At 44.9% G+C, this 22,365-nt stretch overlaps 1 protein-coding gene across 4 annotated transcripts in view; it reads right to left on the bottom strand.

Moving 5' to 3' along the window:
• PLCB4 (phospholipase C beta 4) overlaps positions 1 to 22,365 on the bottom strand; it is a 187,734-nt gene that overhangs the window by 118,142 nt on the left and 47,227 nt on the right. For all 4 annotated transcript variants that reach the window (XM_068987745.1, XM_068987747.1, XM_068987746.1 and 1 more), the window contains exons 5-9: positions 15,125 to 15,204; positions 12,543 to 12,596; positions 6,495 to 6,576; positions 5,400 to 5,500; positions 4,693 to 4,750 (exon numbers count right to left, since the gene is read on the bottom strand). In XM_068987745.1, coding sequence (XP_068843846.1) covers positions 4,693 to 4,750; positions 5,400 to 5,500; positions 6,495 to 6,576; positions 12,543 to 12,596; positions 15,125 to 15,204 — 375 coding nt within the window. The remainder of the gene's footprint in view (positions 1 to 4,692; positions 4,751 to 5,399; positions 5,501 to 6,494; positions 6,577 to 12,542; positions 12,597 to 15,124; positions 15,205 to 22,365) is intronic.

The following is a 22,365-nucleotide window of genomic DNA, read 5'->3' as shown; positions in this document are numbered from 1 at the left end:
TTCTGATCTCTCTCCAGCTCTCCATGCATCTCTCAGTTCTTTAGGCCCTCAGGTATTATCTGTAAGAAGTCACGCTAAAGCCTTTGACTGTGTGGATCACAAACTGGAAAATTCTGAAAGAGATGGGGAATACGAGACCACATGACCTGCCTCTTGAGAAATCTGTATGCAGGTCAAGAGGCAACAGTTAGAACTGGACATGGAACAACAGACTGGTTCCAAATAGGAAAAGGAGTACATCAAGGCTGTATATTGTCACCCTGCTTATTTAACTTATATGCAGAGTACATCATGAGAAACGCTGTGCTGGAGGAAGCACAGGCTGGAATCAAGATTGTGGGGAGACATATTAACAACCTCAGATATGCAGATGACACCACCTTTACGGCAGAAAGCAAAGAGAAGCTGAAGCACCTCTTGATGAAAGTGAAAGAGGAGAGGGGAAAAAGTTGACTTAAAACTCAATATTCAGAAAACTGAGATCATGGCATCTGGTCCCATCACTTCATGGGAAATAGATGGGGAAACAGTGGAAACAGTGGGCTCCAAAATCACTGCAGATGGTGACTGCAGCCTTGAAATCAAAAGACACTTGCTCCTTTGAAGAAAAGCTATGACCAACCTAGACAGTATATTAACAAGCAGAAACATTACTTTGCCAATAAAGGTCTGTCTGGTCAAAGCTATGGTTTTTCCAGTGGTCAGGTATGGATGTGAGAGTTGGACTATAAAGGAAGCTGAGCGCCAAAGAATTGATGCTTTTTAGCTGTGGTGTTGGAGAAGACTCTTGAGAGTCCCTTGGACTGCAAGGAAATCCACCCAGTTAATCTTAAAGGAGATCAGTCCTGAATATTCACTGGAAGGACTGATGCTGAAGCTGAAGCTCCAATACTTTGGCCACCTGATGTGAAGAACAAACTCATTGGAAAAGACCCAGATGGTGGGAAAGATTGAAGGCAGGAGGAGAAGGGGACGACAGAGGATGAGATGGTTTGATGGCATCACTGATGCGATGGACATGAGTTTGAGCAAGCTCCAGTATTTGGTGACGGACAGGGAAGCCTGGCATGCTGCAGTCCATGGGGTTGCAAAGAGTCGGAGATGACTGAGCGACTGAACTGAAGTGAAATGGACGATGAAGGTAAAACTAAAATCAATTCAGCTTCTCATTAGGAATGGGGAAAGAGAGGCGCAACTAACTGCAGCCAAGAGGCTTTAATTAGTCCTGACACATGGAGAACTGAGCTGGTGGCAGTACCCAACCAACCAGGCGCTAGCGTACAGTGAGTGTCCCCACCAGCTCTTCTGGACTCAACTTCACCATTCTCATCATACTGGCACACACAGACACGCACACATTTCCATCAGCCCACTGGATGGGACCAAGAAACACAGCCATGGCGAAATTTCAGATCCGAGGGGTAGATTTCCGGGGCTACCTTCATTATGGAGAATTACAAGTTTAAAAGTTCATGCTGCTCTCGCATGCCTCCCACTGACAGTAATGATACCAAGGAGATATCCAGTGCTTCACAGACTCTTGTGTGCAGACAAACCACTTGGAGAAAATGTCCAGTGCAGATTCCAGCTCAGCAGGTCTGGGGTGGGACCTGGGATTCTGCATTTTTGACAAGTTCCTTGTAGGTACTGAAGCTGCTGGTGCCCAGATCACACTCTGGGGAGCAGTGAACATGGAGACACTGAGAATTAGATGAGGAGCAGATCCAAAATTCCCTGTGAAAAGCCAGTGAGTGGTGATGGCATGGGCAGAGAGCAGGTGGTACAAAGCCCTACACAGCAACCAGGCAGGAAATGGACCACAGTCTCTCCTCTCTGTCCAGATTCCTGCAGATACACATTAACACACTGAAAAGAAAACTGCATATAAGGAGTAAAGGGACTCACAAACTGAAAGGTAGTGGGAGGAAACACGGCTTTTGCTGATATATGATAAATCCCATTTTTCCCTGTTAAATGTTAAAGTAACTGTTAGTTGTTCAGTTGTGTCTGACTCTCTGCAGCCCCATGGACTGCAGCCTGCCAGGCTCCTCTGTCCATGCAATTTTCAAGGCAAGAATACTGGAGCGGGTTGCCACTTCCTTCTCTAGGAGAACTGGTTAATGCTCACAGAAGTGTGTTTGTTGATTTTTTTCTTTCTTCATCATTTCTCTGGTTACCTTGTTGAACTCTCTTATCTATTCAAAGAGTTTTTGATGGCTTTTGATATTCAGGTTACACAATCGTCTGCAAATAATGAACAAGATCTTGTTCTTTTGTGTTCCTGGGACTCATTTATTTTTTCTTTTCCTATTGCATCCAGGGCTTCTAATACAATGTTAAATTCCAGCTTACTGAGACTATGTGGCTAAGGCATTTGAAAATGTTTAGATCTAAGCTCTTGGAGTCAGAGACCCTTAACATTCCAATGCCTACTCCCTTCCAGAGTGAATTCTGTCTCCTTTCATTATAGGTTTCGATGGTGCTCTGCCCGTGGGGTGCTTTAGACTTTGGCATAATGAGAGGGAGAGTCCTCAAAAGTCCTATGGGGGCAAGGTGCTGGCAGAACACTCTCTACGTTTGACAGCCTTCTTTAAGGAGACATTCTGATTTCTGTCTAGTTCCTCCAGCTGATCACTAGGATAGAAAAGGAAGAGATTCAGGGCAGACACTTTGATTAAAAACAAAGGCTTTACTTTCCTGGACTTGTAGTCTTGTAGTTTCTGTGACCTAAAGAAATCCAGAATCCTAGCAATTCAATTAGCCCCACCCCCAAATTGAAAGGGCCCCCTTACTGTTAATGAAAAGCCAAATGTAAGCAAATGAATACTACTGGCCAGTGTAATATTGCTGGATAAAAGCTACCAAGGAAAAAAGTATTTAAGAAAGAATTTGGATGGCAGAGACAGAAAGTATATGTGATCATCCCTTTTAAAATGAGTATTTTTGTTATGACTTATAAGAATTATAAGAGTAGTTACGGGGCAGGTCTACAAAAGTCTCCCATACAAGGCAGGGGATGAGATAAGGACCCATGAATGCAGCATGTACACTGAAGACTTCAGAACCGGTTCTTCATTTGAACAGTGCAAGTGCAGTGCATACTGAGTCTCTGCTATGTTTAATAGGCAGCTGAGTACCAGCTTCATCCTGAGCGCGCAAGTGGCCTTTCTCTAGGAAGCGGTAAATGATGATGTGGTAGTTGTCTCCCCAGGAAAGATCTTCCCTCTTTAGTAGAAAGCAAGATTTTTGCCTCTCTCACCAAAACTTAAGATGACCAATGACCCAAAGTACATGTAAAGCGGAGAGAGATAAAACATTTTTTAAAAGAAGCAGAAGATGGGGAAAGGGCTAAGGAGGCAGAGCAAAACAGCTTAACTTCTGAGCAACAGTGGCATAAGAATGTGGATAATATCTGGGTAAAGATTATGAACGTAGCATCCATATAACAAAAAACTAGTGGAGTGAAAAAACCTGAAATGTTTTAAAGTAAAATAAATACTGTGGTGTACTGAAAGGATTACTTTAAAGTAGAGGCATCTGTGCTGATATATGGGGGACCCTGTCTCTCCTGCATCCATGCTTCCAGGCTCTGGGTATCATAGCTTCTCAAGTGCAACCCTACAAATTGGGAGCCACTGGGCCCTGAATTGGAAAGAAACGAGAAGCCCTTCAGCAAAGATGTACTGTGTGTCTTCAAACTGGCAAATCAGTCTGCCTGCTACTTTTTCATGAAGCAATACCTTCTACCTGGCATGATATTGTCTGTCTCAATGTTTTGTCTTTATATGGTATAATGGTTACTATCAATTGTTTTGGAACAAAAATATACTGTCCATCCCTCATTTAAAGTCTTCTTGTTAGTTAATGTGTTAGACAAAAAGTGCATTTCCATTTTTTGTATTAACAAGAGCTTCAATGGGTTTCACTGAAAACACTTTCTTGTACACGTAGAGAAAAAAAAGTTAATTTTAGTTTTCATAAAAATTGGAACATTTATGTGTTCTGAAATATATTTATCTTGGGCTTAAGCAAGTTTTGTCAACTAGTTTTGGTTGTTGAGTGAATCACATTCTAAAATTAGTTCTGAGCTTGTTACAAAAATAAAAAGTAAAAATTTAACCTGTCATCCCATTGGCCTAATATGCACTATGCTTTCACCCAGGAACTCCAGTGTTGTGCTTATTGTCAAAATATTCTGTTCAAACCTACATATTTTTCTTACATGCAATCCATTAAAAGACAAAAATAAGGCTTTCCCAGTCCACGCAAAAGTATGAGAAAAAGTTAGCGATGGCGAATCCAACTATAGGGTGGTAAACTCAATCCATTCTCTTTCTATTTCTTACAAGTAAATAGAAAAAAAAAAAAAAGATAAGTACCTTAAATATCATCTTGCAAAACACAGACACATTTAATTAAGTGAATATATTATCAAATTCACACACATACACAGACCCAGAGCTACACATCACAGCAAGAAACCAACAAAAAAGCAGTGTGCAAAGCCAATGAGGAAATGCATGGACACACGGGGGCAGCAGCTGATTTTTGCACCTGGTAAAGCCATCATGAAAGATCAGCAGGTCAGAAGCAAAGCAAATGGGGGTGCAGGATGCAGGCATGCCATGAGGGTGCTGGAGGAAGCAAGCCACTGCACACAGACTGATGGAGTTAATGTATGAAAAAGCTTACTTCATTTAGAAAGCTCACTAATTGGTCTACCGTTAAATAATCAGTTTTGTCTCCATTGCTGAAAAGAAATGTATTAGAAAAAGTAAGTTTTGGTATATGATGCTACAGGAGGTACGATTTACATGTTGACATTTTTTGTCGATAATTCTAAACTGATTTTTCTAAACCTGAAGTAGTGGTGAGCTCTTAAAATGGCCAGAGACTGTTTGTAAAGAAAACAGAACACAAAGAACACCCAACAGCAGCAAAGGCAAATCACTCCCCCTAACTTACAGAAAATGTCTGCAATCCTTCTTTTGCATTATCCAAAGGCATTATTAGAAAACAACATGTAAGTCATCCATTTGAAATAACTGGAATGAATGGACTTTTGAACAACATAATAACATTCCAAATCGAATCTAGTTAGTTCACATAACGGGTTAATACCTAAAGGAGCAGGTTAACGTTGTAGGTAGTTAGTAAAAGCCAATGCAGGGAGAGGAGGGGGGAAGTTCCAGGTGCTGCAACCAACTTTTGTAAAAGTTTCTCAAAAACTCAGAGGGAACTTTTACACCAAATAAACTAAGGGGTGAAAATGTAACCCTGACTAGACATTCCTAGATACTGTCAACATATTATATGAAGATATCAGGACAAAAAATGTTTTTAAAGTCTAAAAGAGCAAGGACAACTTCGATGTGACACTTCTCATAAATGGAACTTACATTTTTTTGAAAAGATCCTCTATATCTGTCCGAGGACAAATCTTTTGTGTCAGTTCATAGAACTTTTCGTAAGTAAATGCGGCAGGCTCAATTTCATCATTCTGGAAAGAACAGAAGCATTGTCATAAACCAGGCACCGTCCTCTCTCTTTGGATATACAGAATCGACAGGTTCATGAAGCAGAGTGATGGCTGCTTGCAATCCCAGGGTTTTCATCTCTGACTCTTCCTGAGAGGAGCCAGAAGATCCAACCGTGGGCCAGCCTACTAGACTGCGGCACATGTAAAGCAGGGTTTCTAGTTACCATGGTTTGGATGTTCAAACACTGGCCACAGCTGGGCTTGCTCTGGGAGATACTCCATAGAACAAACACACAGAAATATTTCTTTCTCCTCTCGTTGAAGGAACAACGCAACTACTTGCCACAAGGGTGCTGACTAAATCAAACCCAGCATTTTCTTACGCTTATTTTGTGAATTTTTACAGGCAACATAAAGGGAATTCTGCAAGAGTTTACTTTTCATACTGAACCTTATATTTCAAATAGGATTTGTTAAGAGAGTAACAGCCTAAATCTTCCTTGCAGTTAATACATTCATTGCAACTATTTTATTTTTAAAATTTATTTCAATGCAACTATTTTAAATCCAAAGGGCCACAAACTCAAATGTTTTGCTTGGGGAGAGGTGCTTCATAAAATATCGCACAGCTGTCCTGAAGAACTTAATTTATGAGCCATTTTTCATGCTGACATTGTGCATGGTTCTGCTAATGTTGATGGGCTTCTATAAAACAAGCTTTCAATAAGTCGTGTGAAAGAGAATCCTGCTGTCATTTCCTTTTCTTAATAAAGTTGACAGGAACATTTGGAAATATGCTATTTGAATACTATAATGTTTAGGTTAAAATGCCCAGAAAACAAAAGGAAGGAAAGATAGAAGGGAAGAGAATAAAGGAAAAATTAACTGTACTATATGTGACTGAACCTAATTCTGAATCTAACTGAATCAGTTTAATATAAATAATCTTACTTATTACATGAGGACAAAAATACACAAAGTGGTTTTAGAAAAACGTTATTAAATTAATGAATACCTTTCCACTGGGAAGACCTAGCTCCTTGAGTGCTTGAAAGATCACCTTTTCTGTTTTCCCCGATGCAAAGGTTCTAGTAATACTAGGGCAGAAAAGGAAAAAAAAAATTGCTATTAATTCTGTTTTCTCTGATGGAAAGATCCAAGTAAAACTAAGGATGGTGGGGTAGAAGAAAAGAAAAAGGAAAATAAAATAAAATTATTTCTCATTTCTGGGTATTTTTCACTCCCCAGACTGGCTCCTGCAATGGCCCTCTGCTGACCAGAGCTGGTTGTGCCAGTCAGGTGACTTGATTCTAAGACAGACAGTCCCCCGGGCTACTTGTGAACATACGCATCCAGGATCCAGACCACTGGACAACCACAGTAGTAAATTTTGATCCTATCAATTTGCTTTCTTAGGAAAAAGGGATGCGGCAGATGAACCAGCAGCTCTAGAACAGAAGCTCATGGTGACTTGGGGACAGGAAGGAGGCCCCTTAGGACCCGGCCGATGCCTGGGGTCATCCTTTCCTGGCCCCACACTGCAGCTGACATGCATTATGAGACATATTTCATTTGTATGTTTTTTCTGTTTTTCAAGCCAAGCACCCATGTGCTACTCTGACATGTCAGCTGCCTCAAGGATTGGGGACTTCATTAAGAAAGTGACATATCAGGGAAAAGGGAGGCAGGGGAACAATTATTCAGTGTTTCAGCAGAATCTTGGCACTACCCTGAGATGTGGTATTTTTGAATAATGGTGGTGCCTTTGAACTACTATGGTGTGCATCAAGGCTAGGAAAATGGGTAACACCTTAAGGAGTGCATTTCCTGATGATGATCAGAGTAGGAGAGAGACTCCCGACTAAAACACTGCTAACACTCAGAATGCACACAGCTGAGGAGAGGACTGAGACCCTGGAATCCACCCTCGACTCTGAGCCATATCTGCGCCACCCAAAGAGCCTTCATTCACTGCCTGAGTGGAAGTTCAGGTAGTTAGTCACCATAACGACATAAATCAGAAGTTCAGCCACTGGGGGAAGAGAGAGCTGACGTCTGCATGCGGTGTGGCTGCGGAACACCGTCCCAGGAGCACAGGACGGTGAGCCTCCCCGCCTCAGCTTGTCCTGCGCCCCGCCATTCGCGTAAGCGGAGGCCAGCCGTGGGCGAGCACTGACCGGTCCCCCTCGATCAGGGGGAGAAGGCGCCCCTTCCACTGCAGTGACTGCCTCAAGGAGAGACTAGAAGACCAGCTACAGGTCAGTGAACCGCTGCGCATTCATTCAAAACTTTACTGTTTCATACTCAAAGAATACCTCAGGAAGTGCACTTTTAAGAGAGTTTGAGACAACTGTATCCAAACACAGGGAGGCCTATGAATTCTCTTTCCCAGACCGGCAGACAAGGTGGAGCATACATGTGTATTAAACCAGTTTCAGGGCAGAGGGTGCTATGCCCACATTTTCCCACTTCTCGACAGTTCATGCAATTTTCATACATTGGATTAAGAAGTACTTTATCTGCCCTTTATAATGTAGGGGAAAGTAGCTGCTCATTTTGTCATTTTTGAAAAAGAATATGTATGTGTTAGGGCTGCCCAGGTGGTTCAGTGGTCACGAGTCCGTCTGTCCATGCAGGACACTTCAGCTTGATCCCCGGCAGACAACGCAGTGTTGGGGAGATGGTGCGGCAGGGAGGGGAGAGTCTGCAGGAAGAGAATGCTGGCTGGGGCTTGGGAAAATGACACGAAGCAGAGAGCAGGACAAGGACATCTCTCAGGAGTAGGAGGTGAAGAATTTGTGGGGGACAGAGAAACGGAGACAGACAAAACAGGGTGTCCAGGGCCACGAAGGAGGAAAATCCATGTGGGAAGACATCAGTGAGGGCCAAGTCAGAGCCCAGAGGCATGACTGTTGAGAAGATAATAAAGGCAAGAGCTGGGAACTCCCTGGCTGTCCAAGTTAGGACTCCAGGCTTCCACTTCAGGGGACATGAGTGTGATGCCCGGTTATGGAACTAAGATCCCGCATGCTGTATGGCAGGTGTAAGTGCATAAATGGATAGATAAATAAAGACAAGAGGTGACGGCCAGAAGAGCTTGTTCTCAGGCCCATCTTTGCAGGAGGGGACAAGAAAAAACAAGAGAAGGAAGGGAAAGAGACCATCCCCCTGAAGGTAAGGGGTCAAGGAGGGGGCTGCCTTCTCTCCAGGCAGCTTGCAGAGTTATTCTTGGGCCTTAAATGGATTTGGCTTGGGAGTGAGGAGGGTTGTGGAGCAAAGGTGAATTCTCTGATTTTCCAGAGATCCAGTATTTAGCCAGGAGAAACACACTTATCACAGGTTGAGAGAAACACACTTATCACAGGCTGGGAGCATTCAGATAGCATCAGAGGGCATTTCTTTGGCAGGCAGAGTATGTATAAGGGACTGTGATTCATGCAACCCTTTATACACAGCCCCACAGAGCACAGCTCAGCGCTTCACTGCAAATCGGTGTTCAGTGAGCGTCTTGATACCCTCAAGTGCTGCCCAGTCCTATCCGATTAAATTCCCTGTTCCAGGAGACCTTACAGACAGCAATGACTAGAAGCTGAGTCTCCCTCTGCCCCCAAAGGCTCTACAATCCATCCAGCGGTGTTAACACTAGCTGTGCGGTCAAGGAGGAGCAGGAAGGGAAGCCCCACAGATCCAGACCCTCACTGCAGCAGGCCGGGCCTTCGGGATATGGACGGATTATGTGGGCACTGGGCTGTAGGGACCACTCTCGAGGTCTCAGCCCTCTTAACGCACACTCTCCTTTGGGACTTCTTCTAAAAGGAAAAATATACATAAGAAGAGTGAGTTTCAAAGCTTTGGTCTGGGTGGGAAGGTACACTGAGCATAGTGTGCACGTTTGGGAGAAAGGCAGACGGCGGAAGAGAGGCACAGAGAAAGAAAGGAGACACGGCGCAGAAAGAGCTTTCTTCCCCTGTGCCTTAATTCTTCTGAGATATCAAGCATCAGTTACAACTGCCGAAAGGGGCCACGCTCCACCTGATCTAAGGGCTGTGAAGCCAGATCTCCTCTAACGTCACACACACTACACTAACAGTTTCCATTTTAAATCTTCAGAGTGACAGTGATGAAACGGCATTCTAACGTGTTTACTCTTCGTATCCATTAAAACATTCAGAACAATTTCCACCTTGCCCTTGGCAGCTCATCCACACAAAGATTTATCCGCTTTTCACTGGCTCGATATCAATTCTCCCTCAACTCTGTCAAACTGCCCCCAGACCACAGATGTCCCGTGTCAAACACCTGCTAATACTGGCAGCCGCCCCAGAATTCACGTCAGAGAGCCGTAAAGAGGATGACAAAATATCCGGGCTATTGCTACGAAAAGAGGCGGGCAATAATTTTGTTTGTGAACAGGCTGGATCAGAATTCCAAGCTTGTGGAACAAAGGCTTGATTAGTAGGATGTGTACAAATGACACCAGTATTGCTGGTTAGGAGTGCTCTGATCACAATCTCTGTGTTTCTCCTTTGCCCATTTCCTGAACCTTTTCTTAGGAGAAAAATCAGGAGAGCAAGGTATGTAAAAGCAGACCCAACTTACATTGCTGGTCTTCACACTGCTATTTGTTCCAAGTTTGGACTTATTACTTCAGTGTGTATGTGTCTGACTCTCTGTGACCCCAGGAACTGTAACCATCCAGGCTCCTCTGCTCGGGGGATTCTCCAGGCAAGAAGAGTGGAGCCAGCTGTCATTTCCTTTTCCAGGGGATCTTCCCGACTCAGGGATCAAACTCTCCTCTCTTGTGCCTCTGGCATTGGCAGGTAGATTCTTTACCACTGCGCCAGCTGGGAAGCCCTATTACTTCCATACTTATTTTTAAATAAAAATGCACTAAATATTTGGCAATAGCTGTAGGATCCCAGGGACGGCGGAGCCTGGTGGGCTGCCGTCTATGGGGTCGCACAGAGTCAGACACGACTGAAATGACTTAGCAGTAGCAGTAGCAGTAGGATCCTGAGATACATTAAAATCATTACCCTGCTATTCTCAATAGAGCAAAGGGTTTTATTTAAGATAAGGATAAGGATGAGTGTAAAGTGTCTTTGCCAACAAACACTGATCAAGGGTTTTTAAGATTTTTTTTTGAGGTGGACCATTTCTTAAAAGTTATTATTGAATTTGTAACAATATTGTCTCTGTTTTAAGTTTCGTTTGTTTTTTTGGCCACTAGGCATGTGGGATCTTACCTCCTTAACCAGGGATTGAACCTGCAACCCTTGCAATTCAAAGGTGTGAAGCTTTAACCACTGGACTCTCAGGGAAGTCCCTGGCAGGGCTTTTTAAAAAACTTCTAAAGTAAATGCAAAATTGACTTGCTTGTCAGTTATTAAATAAAAAACAGAATCCTACATATAGGTTCGTAAAGACCACAACATATGCATGAAGTTGATAACTCTGGAAGCACTCACTAAAAGGTGAACGAAAGAGATTACTGCCTGGTCTTCTTTACAGCCTGTATGCCCTGTGCTTCCTCACTGACACCTCAGCTGTGTCACATGGATACCACAGTTCATGCCTGCTATCATCCACAGAATTAAGGAAAACAATGATCTCTAGGATAGTTCTATTAAATGTGAAAGGATGCTGAGGGAGACGCCCTCGGGGGAATGCAGAATGGAAGCTTCGAGGCTAGCAGAGAGGGCGGGAAAGGAGAGGCAGAAGCGGCCAGTGTGCAGATAGATGCTCCAAGGCTCTCCCCCAAACACCACGCAAAGGGCACCCTGTGCCCGTCATCCTGACGGTTACAGCCATTCTGAGACAGGCTCCACCTGGTGGCCTGGGTTCTGCCTGTGGCTATTTGCTGGTTGGCTTCTTTGCTGAAGTTGGGCAAGAGCTCAACTTGAATGCGAGCCTGGAGAATTCTTGAAGAGAGAGTCGGGGTCTGGGAGCTCATGCTGAGTTCAGGTTCACGACTCTGAATATACTCCTGGCTTCAGATGGGCAGCAGACACCCCGGGGCCCAGCCCAGCTTTTGCAATTACCGTGGAGTGCTTATCACAAACACCAGCCAAAAAGACACTGGGGCGCTGGGTGAAGAGCCCCCATCACTCCCACTGCATGGGCTTCCAATGGACCCACAGGTCAGGAGCAGTCCTAACGCTGGGAGCAGCGGAGCAGAGTGGGGCCCTCGGAGGGCGAGGCCCGTTGGCTTGAGGCTGAAGCACGGCGCAGAGGCCATTTCCGGCTCGTCGGCTCTTCACTCCTGGCTCCTCCAGGCTGTACCGCCTCTTCCCCCTGCCACTGCTACTCGGGGCAGGCTGAAGGGGAAGCGCCAGTCCTGAAGGGGGTGTGGTGGCAGGGACAACACACCCAGACTCAGTGCTGCCCACTGGCCCTGGGCACAGAGGGCCGACGGAGCCCAGAATGGGCGGCAACGTCCAGAGGCACCGCACCTCCTAAGACACACCCCTACCCCTCTACTGCAGGTGCAGGACAGAAAAGAAACTTCTTTAATCTTAGCAATGGTTGTTTGGGGCAAGTAGGTGAAAGGTGAAAGAAAGTCAAATTGTTGGTCGCTCAGTTGTGTTCCACTCTTCTTTGACCCCACGGACTGTAGCCCCCCAGGCTCCTCTGTCCACAGAATTTTCCAGGTAAGAATACTGGAGTCAGTTGCCATTTTCTTCTCCAGGGGATCTTCCCCAATCCAGGGATTGAGTCTGGGTCTCCTGCACTGAAGGCAGCTTCTTTATCATCTGAGACACCAGGGAAGCTACTTAAATCCCCAAACCCCACTTATCTGAAAATTAAAAAAAAAACACTCCTACTTTTTCAGAAGTTCTTTATCAGGCTTATTGCTATGCATTCTGAGAAAAAATGTGACTTTACATCCATTAAGTGATTTTTACAAAGTAAACACAGCATCTGATAATGTGATTCAAACTAAGATTCCAGAAATACCTGTAACTAAAGCAATTAACAAGTCCTCGTGGGGGGCTTTCTCTGTGGACTGGTATCATGAAGGCCGACCCAGGCTGTGCAGAGCACTCAGGAATAACCGACTTACCTCCTAACTGGAATTTTCCCATTTGTGTTGGTCATAAATGCCAATTTCATCCAGCTGGAAAACAACAGTAACAACTGCTTTAATGTTTATTGGCAGGAACAGCTTCCATCTGGTTAAAAACTTTAAAAGAAGGTTCACTCAAACAAAGACTATTTATTCAGAAAACCAGAGACAATTTCACACCATGAAATAAATTTACTGTTTGTCAGATTTAGCTAATAAAAATATAACTCTCAGTTAAATTCGAACTTCAGATAAATAACAAATACTTTTTTTAAAACTATACGTATGTTCCAAAAATTGCTTAGGATGTATTTATACTAAAACATTATTTGTTACTTATTCAAATTTCACCGAGAGTCCCATATTTTACCTGGCAATCCTAGATGAATTAGGAAACTGGGTGTTTGCATTAAACACAGCAAATTATAGGCACTTGTTTGGTGACTGTTCTTGTCCTTGACTGCTGCTTTTTAATAATCTACTAAGGGGTTAAGAAAGGCAAGGGCATGGTGACAGCAGCCAGGTTTGTCTGAAGTCAGTGGGGACCTTTGTGACCTACTCCTCATGCAACTGACGGATGGGTGGACACCATCTCCATAAAGGAATCTGGATCCTTAACTTGTCACTGTCAGAGAAGTTCGTCAGCTCAAACTGATGGTGAGAAATGCTGTGCTTTTCCCAAGCTTTCAGGACTCAGGCGGACCCAGAACACTTATCCTTTGGTGCCGGGGCTGTTCTTTGCTAATGACTGCATTCTCACTGTTCTTGTAAAAATAATCTAACAATCTGCAGAGCATGATGGTTTGATAAAGCTTCTGTCTTAAGCCATTGCTCCTCGAAGCACAAACGGCCCCCTTTAAGGGGCTAGTTTCAGGACCACAGGAGTGAGGCAGTGGACAGACAGGGAGGGATGGCCACACCAAGCTGTGCTCTCAGCCAGGCTTTGTCCCGAGGCCACTGGCACCTCTGGAGTGTGGTCTGAGCCAGGCCTGGCGGCAAGAGGGCAGGCTCTGATATCCTGTTTCAGCCTGTCATTGGCCGTGGGCTTCCTTTCTGAAGAAGGGGCGAGGGTGAGGTCAGCCCTCCTCAACCAGGGACAGGAAGGGTCAACCCTAAGGGACGCTGTGGATTTTGGTATGGGCAGGGGTCCTGGAGCCGGCCCCCTGGGATACTCGGGGAGGTGGTGATCTACTGGTGATCCCCTGTAGGCAGAGGGTGATTCAGAAGCAGGCAGACGTGAGCCCTGAGTGACCTCACCCTCCAGCAGCGGGGGGATGGGTGAACACCAGCGACGGAAAGCAGTCTGGGCGGGACACCCATGAGGGCAGCTAAGATCTGGCATCTGGACACAGGGAATCAGCTCCCCCAGGCCTAAGAGGGCATGCCAGAAGTCTGAGACCCTTTGGGATTCCATGACCTCAAAATATCTTTTTAAGAAATCATGCCGGAGCAACTGCAGAGGGAAAGGAGAAGCAGCTGCAGAAAAACAGGAAAATACACGACTGAACAACTCCCCTCTTCTCAGACAACAGGGAAACCCTGCAATGAGAGCATCAGAATCAAAACAAGTAACTGTGAGTGAGAGGGAGTGAGAGGCCAAGCACCGGCTTTGCATGGCCTCATTTGCTCTGCGAGGACTCTTACACGCGGTGTCACCACCTTCACGCACAGATGAGGACAGTGAGGCACAAGCTAAGAACTTTCCCAAAGTCCTTAGTCAACCAAGTGGCCAACTCGGGGATTATAGCAGAGCCCATGCTCCCAGAGTGCCACCAAAGAGACCAGAGCAAGACACGGAAGGCCCAGGGGGCACAGCTCTCCTTCCATTGCCCACAATCCGGGGAGTCCCACCCTGGGTGCTGGCCGGGCCCAGCTAAGAGACGCGTGCAGCCTGCTCTGTGCCGGCCCTCCACGCACCACCCGCCGCCTGCCCTGGGCCCCGGATCACTGCTTCTCGAACAGGTGGACTGCGGCTTTGGCTAGGGTTTCTACTTGAGTCACGTCACCCATAAAGAACAACTTGATGGGGTTAAAAGCTGCCACCTGGCAGCTCTCTGAATTTTGGCTACAGTGAGCTGGGGTAAGGAAGGCCTGCCTTCTGAAGTTCAAAAGTACCCTTGGATCCCTGACTGCTGGTGAAACAGTCCCTGGGGCCAGTGCTCCTCTCCCTCCGGAGCGGTGGGTGCTTCTGCTGAATGGAGCTGTACTCCCCATCTGTCAGTTTCATGCCATAGAGGCTCGAGCTGCACCCAGACCCCAGCTATGGCACCAGGCACACAAAGCTACTATCGGCAGCCTGGGGACACAAAAGCCCAGGCCCACAACCCAGGGGACACTGAGGAGGTGGAGTTCCAGTACCTTCCTGCCACCAACCATTCCCCTCAAATAGATGTTTGGCTGTGGGCATCACACATGTCTGCCAGGTGGCAGGAAGGGGACCGGTGTGTACTGGCCAACAACTTCTCCAAAGTCAGGAGCACAGAGGGGAAGCTGCCTGGTGCATATATGCAGCCTGCATCTCCTGGTCTGCACTTGCTCGGCAGACGCCAAGCACAAAGGCTCATGCAAGCAAAACTCACTGCTTCTTGAGGCACGTCATCGGGCTGACGTTGTTGGCCCTGAAGTTGTGAATGATGGATCTCAGGCCTTCGACCCATTGCTGAAAAAGAAAGAGAAAGTGTTCCTGGTGAGCAAATCCACCGGAGCTAAACCTTATTAGACAGCCCATATCCATTTAGTGGAAGAATAATATAAACTTTTCTTTATCTCCTTCCTGCCACACACCCATTCACATCAAACGCTCACATTTTGTGCTTCCATAAACTGCTTTCACTCATTCCATGAAGATAAATATGGCACACACAGTGTCGTTAAACACTGGGCTGTCATGAAGGAATGCTGCCCACTGGCTGACTGGCTACGTCTTCTATTTGCAGCCTGCTGAAATGGAAGTCCCTTCAGCTGCCAGAAATCTTTACTATTTCTAAAGCAACACTATACAATACATGGTGACATGTTTAATTACTCTTGTTTTAGAGGATGAATATATTAGGGGTTCATCCATTTTATTGTGGGGTTCTATTTCAGTGTAAGAATTTGTTACCTCTCTTACCTGTCTGTGTTTTCCAGTAAAGCCTCAAAAAGTAAAAGCAGGTATTGACTGCCAGGATACCCGGAAGAAAGCAAAGTGCTTGCATAGTTTCTGTAGAAGGCCTTGGACCTCAGCGTTAGTTTACAATATCACTCCAAGGATTTACAAGGACGAGTGAAGAAGCCCGTGTGCGGCAGTGAAGGAATTTAGGTTTCCCAAGGGCATTTGACTAGAAAAGGCTGGCCTGTGAATTAAGGCCAACTCTGCTCGTGGGCCCAATAACAGATGCCAGTGACGCCATGCCAGGCTTCTAAAATAGAGTCACACCCTTGGCAAAGGGCTCTGTAGCAAATTCATAGTACTGGGGGCTCAAACAGAACTGGGGCCCGCACATAAGCCAGCCTTTACCTTCTTAGGTTCAGAGTCTGACTGCTATAGCTCTGTGCTGAGAAGGGAAAGCATTTTCAAATAGTCAGGTAGATGTACAGTCTACTTGCCCTGTCCAACATGGCAGCCACTTGCTGCATGTGGCTAAATTAAACTGAATAACAATTAACAAAATTAACTAATTAAATTTCAGCTGAATAAAAATAAAATTCAGTGTCTTCTGCACTCATCACACTCAAAACCCAATATGTGCACCATATCAGACAGTGCAAATAAACAACATTTTTGTCATCACCAAAGGTTCCACTGGATAGAACTGCATAGTATTACCAGGTTGAACATGGTCAAGGGATTAAGTCACTTGCAAGGGTCAGAGGTGATGACTGAGTTCTATATGTCTGTGTGGTTTTAATTTTAATTGTGACATAATACATACAATGTGAAATTTATCATTATAACCTTTTTTAAGTGATCAGTTAGTAGTATTACGTAAAAGTCAAATTTTTGCACCACCAACACCTCCAGCCATCTCTAGAACACTTTTCATCTTGCAGAACTGAAATTTGGTTCAGTTAAACAGAACCATTTAAACAACCATTAAACAACCACTTCCCATTTCCCTCCCCCACGACCCCTGGCAACCACCATTCTCCTTTTTGCTTTCTGACTTTAAGTACTTAAGGTACCTCATCTAAGTGGAATCATGCAGTATTTCAGTGACTGGCTTATTTCACTTAGGTCAATGTCCTCCTCAAGGCTTCTCTGCGTTACAGCAGGTGCCAGAATGTCCTTTCTTTTTAAGGCTGAATAGTGCCCCATCGCGTGTGTAGACCACATGTGGTCTATCTGTCCATCTATCAGTGGGTCCTTGTGTCATCACTAAGACTCCTGCTGCTATGAACATGGGTGTACAAATGTCACCGTAAGTTTCTGCTTTTGATTCTTTTGGATATATACCCAGAAGTGGAATTGCTGGATTGTATGGTAATGTTGCTTTTACGTTTTTTAGAAGCTGCTGTATTACTTTCCACAGCAGCTACATAATTTTACAGTCTCCCTAACAATGCACAAGGGTTCCAATTTCTCCACAGCCTTACCAAATTCGCTATTTTCTGCTTTTGTTGTGTTTTGAGAGGTGCCACCCTAATGGATATGAGTCTATAGGAGAATTTTTGTGCTTTGCTCTTTGAGCCCCAGTCAAACCTAACAGACTTCTGGAGGAGGACTTGGGAGGGATAAGAGGAAAATTTCCTTTCACAAAGGAAAGGAAATTCTGATGACTCTAAATCGCATCGAAAGCCTCAGCAAGCATGATGACGAAGTCAGAATTCTGAGGGAGGAGGAAGAAATGAAATAGCAGCATTAAAGAAATGCCTCAATTATTTTCCTCATCAGACCTTGCTTCCGCTGTCAGGATAAATATGGGACTCTAACTCCCCGGGGATGATCAAGTATCCTGTGATTGGCCTAACAAGCCGCAGGCCCACAGTTTCCCAAGAAAAGACAGAAAACACACAGATAATTTGGTTGGCATGAACTGGGAAGCACCGAAGCCTTGTTACATGTTCCAAAACACAAAACAAAGTCCATGGTTTCCTGCGGGCAAAACAGTGGACCGTTTCTGAGACTGTTCATTGGTTCTTTCAGATCATTCTGATTCAGTTGTTTCTAAAAAGAAACAGAGAGACTGGACTTTGAGGAGGCTTCAGTGACATTCATCCATGTTTTGAAAATACAATGTGGTAACAAATTTGCTTATTTATTGTGATGGAACAGTCCTTGCGAGTGACCTTTGAGGTCATTGCACCTGTGACGTGGCTCACACCTTACTTAGTAGAAATGCCCCCGTTCCCCTCAAGCACAGGGAGGAAGCTTCAGTTTCTCCTCTTTGCGATACTAAATGTGAGGTCCACAGCCTTGTCCAAGGTCACAGAGTGGCAGTGCAGGGCAGAGGCAATCAGAACTCAGTTGTCTGCCCTTCGTGTGTCTGGGAAATTTGTCCTCAGGGCTCGTCCACATATCTCCTTCCATGATGTGAAAAGATCCATCAACCTTCCCTTATGTCTGTTATCCTAATGTACACTTGGCATAATAAGACCAAAAGACTGTGGGAAATATGCGAAATGTTTTGCTTTTTGGTTTTGTTCTTATTAAAACATAAAACAGAGGAAATGCCAGCAGGTGTCAGTAGAACCTTAGAACTTAGTTGTAAAGTTAGAAATGAGATAAATGCATATCAACTTCTTTGAATGTTTCCAGATTAACAGAAGCAAAAAAAAAAAAAAAGCCAATTTATATATGGTTTTCTGAATTGCTGAAAATAAGCATATATGTAAATAGTCTACGTAACACCCCACAAGATGTATCTTAAAGCCTTGGGCTGCATATTTCTAGAAGGATTATTCCCTGACATGCACTGAGCTCACACAGGGGCTCCTTCTACTCTGGGTGTCTTCCCTTGGGTCGGCGGTCCTGAGTGGGCACACGCAGCCTGGATTCAGGAGAACCAGCCCGCAGAATCCATTCAGCGACGATGTGCAAGCTTCTGTACCTCCTTGGAGGCTGTAATGGCCCTTGTTCTCTCATTTTCCAACTCTTCCAATTCTGTCTAAATTAACTTAAAACTTATTTCAGGCCTTCTAAGGAAGGATCCTTTGAGAGACTCTCGGGGGCCAGTGCTGGATGCCTGGGGAGGGGGAATGTGGGTGGAACCGGAGCTGCCCCTGAACGCACCCTGGGAACTGCCCCACCCCCACCCCCTCCTCTGGGACCTTTCACACTTCTCTTCGTTATGCAGGCCCCACAGTGTCCATTTTCCAAGCAAATGTCTGGGCCTCACCCTGCAACACTAGGACTCTCACAGACAAAATAATCTCTTTCCCATTAAAAACCAAATGTGGAGAATAACCAAAAAAGAAACCAACTCAGAGACACAGAGACCAAACTGGTAGCCGGCAGTGGGCAGGGGGAGAGGTGGGGGGCTGGGTGAGCGGGCGGCGTGGACTGCAGGCGTGAGAGGTTCAAGGACAGGCTGCACAACGTGGAGAGGACAGCTGCTATTCTGGAATAACTGTAAATGGAAAGTAACCTTTACAATTGTATAAAAGAACACACAGAAAAAATTTAATGAAAAAATACTCTCTACAGAGGAAAAAGCCCACAAAAACAAACAAAAAACTCCCCCAATGTATAGAGACACAGACATAACAGACCTAAACCAAAAGATGCATGAATTTACAGAGCACACATCTTGCTTCTTCTCCTTTAAAAACATTTGGCAATTTTTTAAGGTTATGAATGATATTTAAAAGCTCTGTGTAGAAAAATGCAAAGCAAGAAAGCAAAAAGTAAAGATTACTCCAAATCCCATTACTGATCCTGAGAGCTGACAACACTTTGCTGTCTGAGCTTCTAGGCTTTTTCTATGCACATAGTCCTCCTAAAATAACTGGTTCCTCCAGTCAGCGTCATTTCAAGTAGAGTTGTTTTCCTTCAACACAATCTTATTTCTAGATTTTGTTCCAGATGCATTCTTCTTGTTTTTATTGTTCAGTGGTAAGTCATGTCCGATGCTTTGTGACTCCATAATCTCCAGCAGACCAGCCTGCCCTGTCCTTCACTATCTCCCTGAGCTCGTTCAAACTCATGTCTATTGAGTCAGTGATGTCATCTGGCCATCACATCCTCTGTTATCTTCTCCTCTTGCCCTCAGTCTTTCCCAGCATCAGAGTCTTTTTCAATAAATCAGTTCTTTGCATCAGGTGGCCAAAGTATTAGAGCTTCAACTTCAGCACCAGTCCTTCCAATGAATATTCAGAGTTGGTTTCTTTTAGGACTGACTGGTTGGATCTCCTTGCTGTCCAAGGGACTCTCAGGAGTCTTCTCCAGCACCACAGTTCGAAAGCATCCATTCTTCGGTGCTCAGCCTTCTTTATGGTCCAGCTCTCACATTCCTACATGACCACCGGAAAAACCACGGCTTTCACTCTAAGGACTCTGTCGGTAGACTGATATTCCTGCCTTTAATACACTGTGTAGATTTGTCAAAGCTTTTCTTCCAAGGAGCAAGCGTCTTTTAATTTCATGGCTGCAGTCACCATCTGCAGTGATTCTTTCTGGTTTTTAGTCGAGGTAGCAAGTTGTCAATGCAAAAACCAGCAGACCCTGTGACACTCTCTAAATGTGCTATGTAATTTTCTCCAAACGTAAGCTGCAGGAGCATCCTCTCTAATCATACGGTGTTTGCTTTCAAAGAGAAGGCTATAGTGGAGATGGTGGAGGCATCTTAAATTCACAAGTTAATTGAGACTTGCTCCGTAAGGTGTAGCCCAGGGACGAGCAGTGTCAGACTCACCTGGGAATTGTTACAATACAAACCATCAGGCACCATTTATGAAATCTGCCCCTAGGGCTGGCAAACAATGCTCATGTTCTTAAAGCCTTGGACCCTGGAGTATTTGACCCAGGACTGAGGCAGAGCCTGGTTCAGGAATTAGAAAACCCCAGAGGTAAAAGCTTCCCTGGTGGCTCGGAGGGCTTCCCTTGGTGGCTCAGATGGTAAAGAATCCACCTGTAATGTAGGAAACCCGGGTTCAATGACTAAGTTGGGAAGATCCCCTGGAGGAGAGGATGACAACCCACTCCAGTATTCTTGCCTGGATAAGCCCATGGACAGAGGAGCCTGGCGGACTACAGTCCACGGGGTTGCAAAGAGTCAGACAGGACTGAGCAACTAAGCACAGCACAGCACAGGGGTAAAAGCAGGAGAGTGAAGACGCTGGTGATTTAGGCAAGATTTGACCAAAGAATCAACATTTTACCTTTTGAATGTGCTTATCTGGGATGCTAAAACCTTCTAAAGTTAAACAGCAGGTCTACCAATACCACAGACCAATGTCCACATCATGTTAAAAAGGAAAAAATAAAACAATTTTTCTCTTCATGTCAACTATTTTCTCCTGGTTCTAATAAGGAGAGAAGTAAGTATAGGTAAAAGGTATTGAGTGCTACCCTGGCAAGTGACCACTGTCAGTGCTGAAAACTCCCTCACAGCATGGGACAGGCCAACAGGCAGACAATGACAGTGGTGACAATAAAAATCAGGCAAAGAAAACTGAAAGTCACCTTAACTGCTGCCTCAAAGGTAATAGAGACAGAACAGAATTGCATGCATAATAAAGGAGCTACGCTGGCAATTCTAGACAAAGTCAGTTGATAAAACTCAGGATGAAAGGTTAAATTAAGGAGCCTTTGCAAATCACACGATAGAAAACTACTGAAATAGGGGGCCAAACAGCAACGTGGGTTTTGGAAAAAAAAACATCAGTACATGGAAAACCCCATTAATGATTTCAAAGCCCTTCGAAAGTCAATAATACTTCGTATCAAAGTTTCAAATCCAAGGGAACATTAAGGGGTGAAAAAAAGAACGAGAGCCTTTCCCCCTTGACACAGTCTGAGTCTTCCACAAAACAAACCTTTCTGTCTGCTCTTCTTTGTACGGATGGGCCTGGATAATATTTATACTTTCCTAGTCAAAATCAGTTTAGGTACTCACAGACAGTCAAAACAGCCTGTCAGCCTGGCCGATTATCTTGACCAGACTAGGTCAAAAAGGACCTCTAAACAGTCACAAGGAAGGAGGGGACACTGTGCTATTCTTGGTCATCACCCAGAAGCTAAAGTGTCAAATTCCCATTCCAAATGGGTTTCTGTTCACTATCATTCCTAAGAGACCATTTTTTCATCACTTAAGTGTAACTCTGGAGCTTCCCAGGTGGCGCTGCGGTAAAGAATCCGCCTGCCAAGCAGATGCAGGTTCAATCCTTGGCTCGGGAGGATCCCCTAGAGGAAGAAATGGCAACCCGCTCCAGTATTCTTTCCTGGAAAACTCCATGGACAGAGGAGCCTGATGGGCTACAGTCTATGGGGTCACAAAGAGCTGGACATGACTGAGCGCACACAGACACACACACCTGACTCTACCCATGACAGTCTGATATCTTGTAACAATGTTCTATTAAAGCTACAGAATCTTGTCCTAAATAACTACACCTCATTCCAGGCATTGACTCTGATAAATATACTGTTGAGAGAATCAGGATATGATACCTCAAAATATGCCATTTCAGCCTAAGAATTATTTTGAGCTGAATTCCTGAAATTTCTTATCTGCCTAAAAGCAGAGCCTCCCAACGGAACTGGACTGTCATAAATACTCTCCCCAGAAGCAACACTAAACTGCTCTTTCGGAAGATGAAAAGCGGACACCACACCCAAACAGAAATCATCCAGGACAGCCACACCTCCTGTCTGTCCTCCTCAGGACCCATTTATCTTCCC

Source organism: Capricornis sumatraensis, chromosome 15 (assembly GCF_032405125.1).
Source record: "Capricornis sumatraensis isolate serow.1 chromosome 15, serow.2, whole genome shotgun sequence".
Classification (NCBI taxonomy): Eukaryota; Metazoa; Chordata; class Mammalia; order Artiodactyla; family Bovidae; genus Capricornis; species Capricornis sumatraensis.
This window is presented reverse-complemented; position numbering and strand designations above follow the sequence as displayed.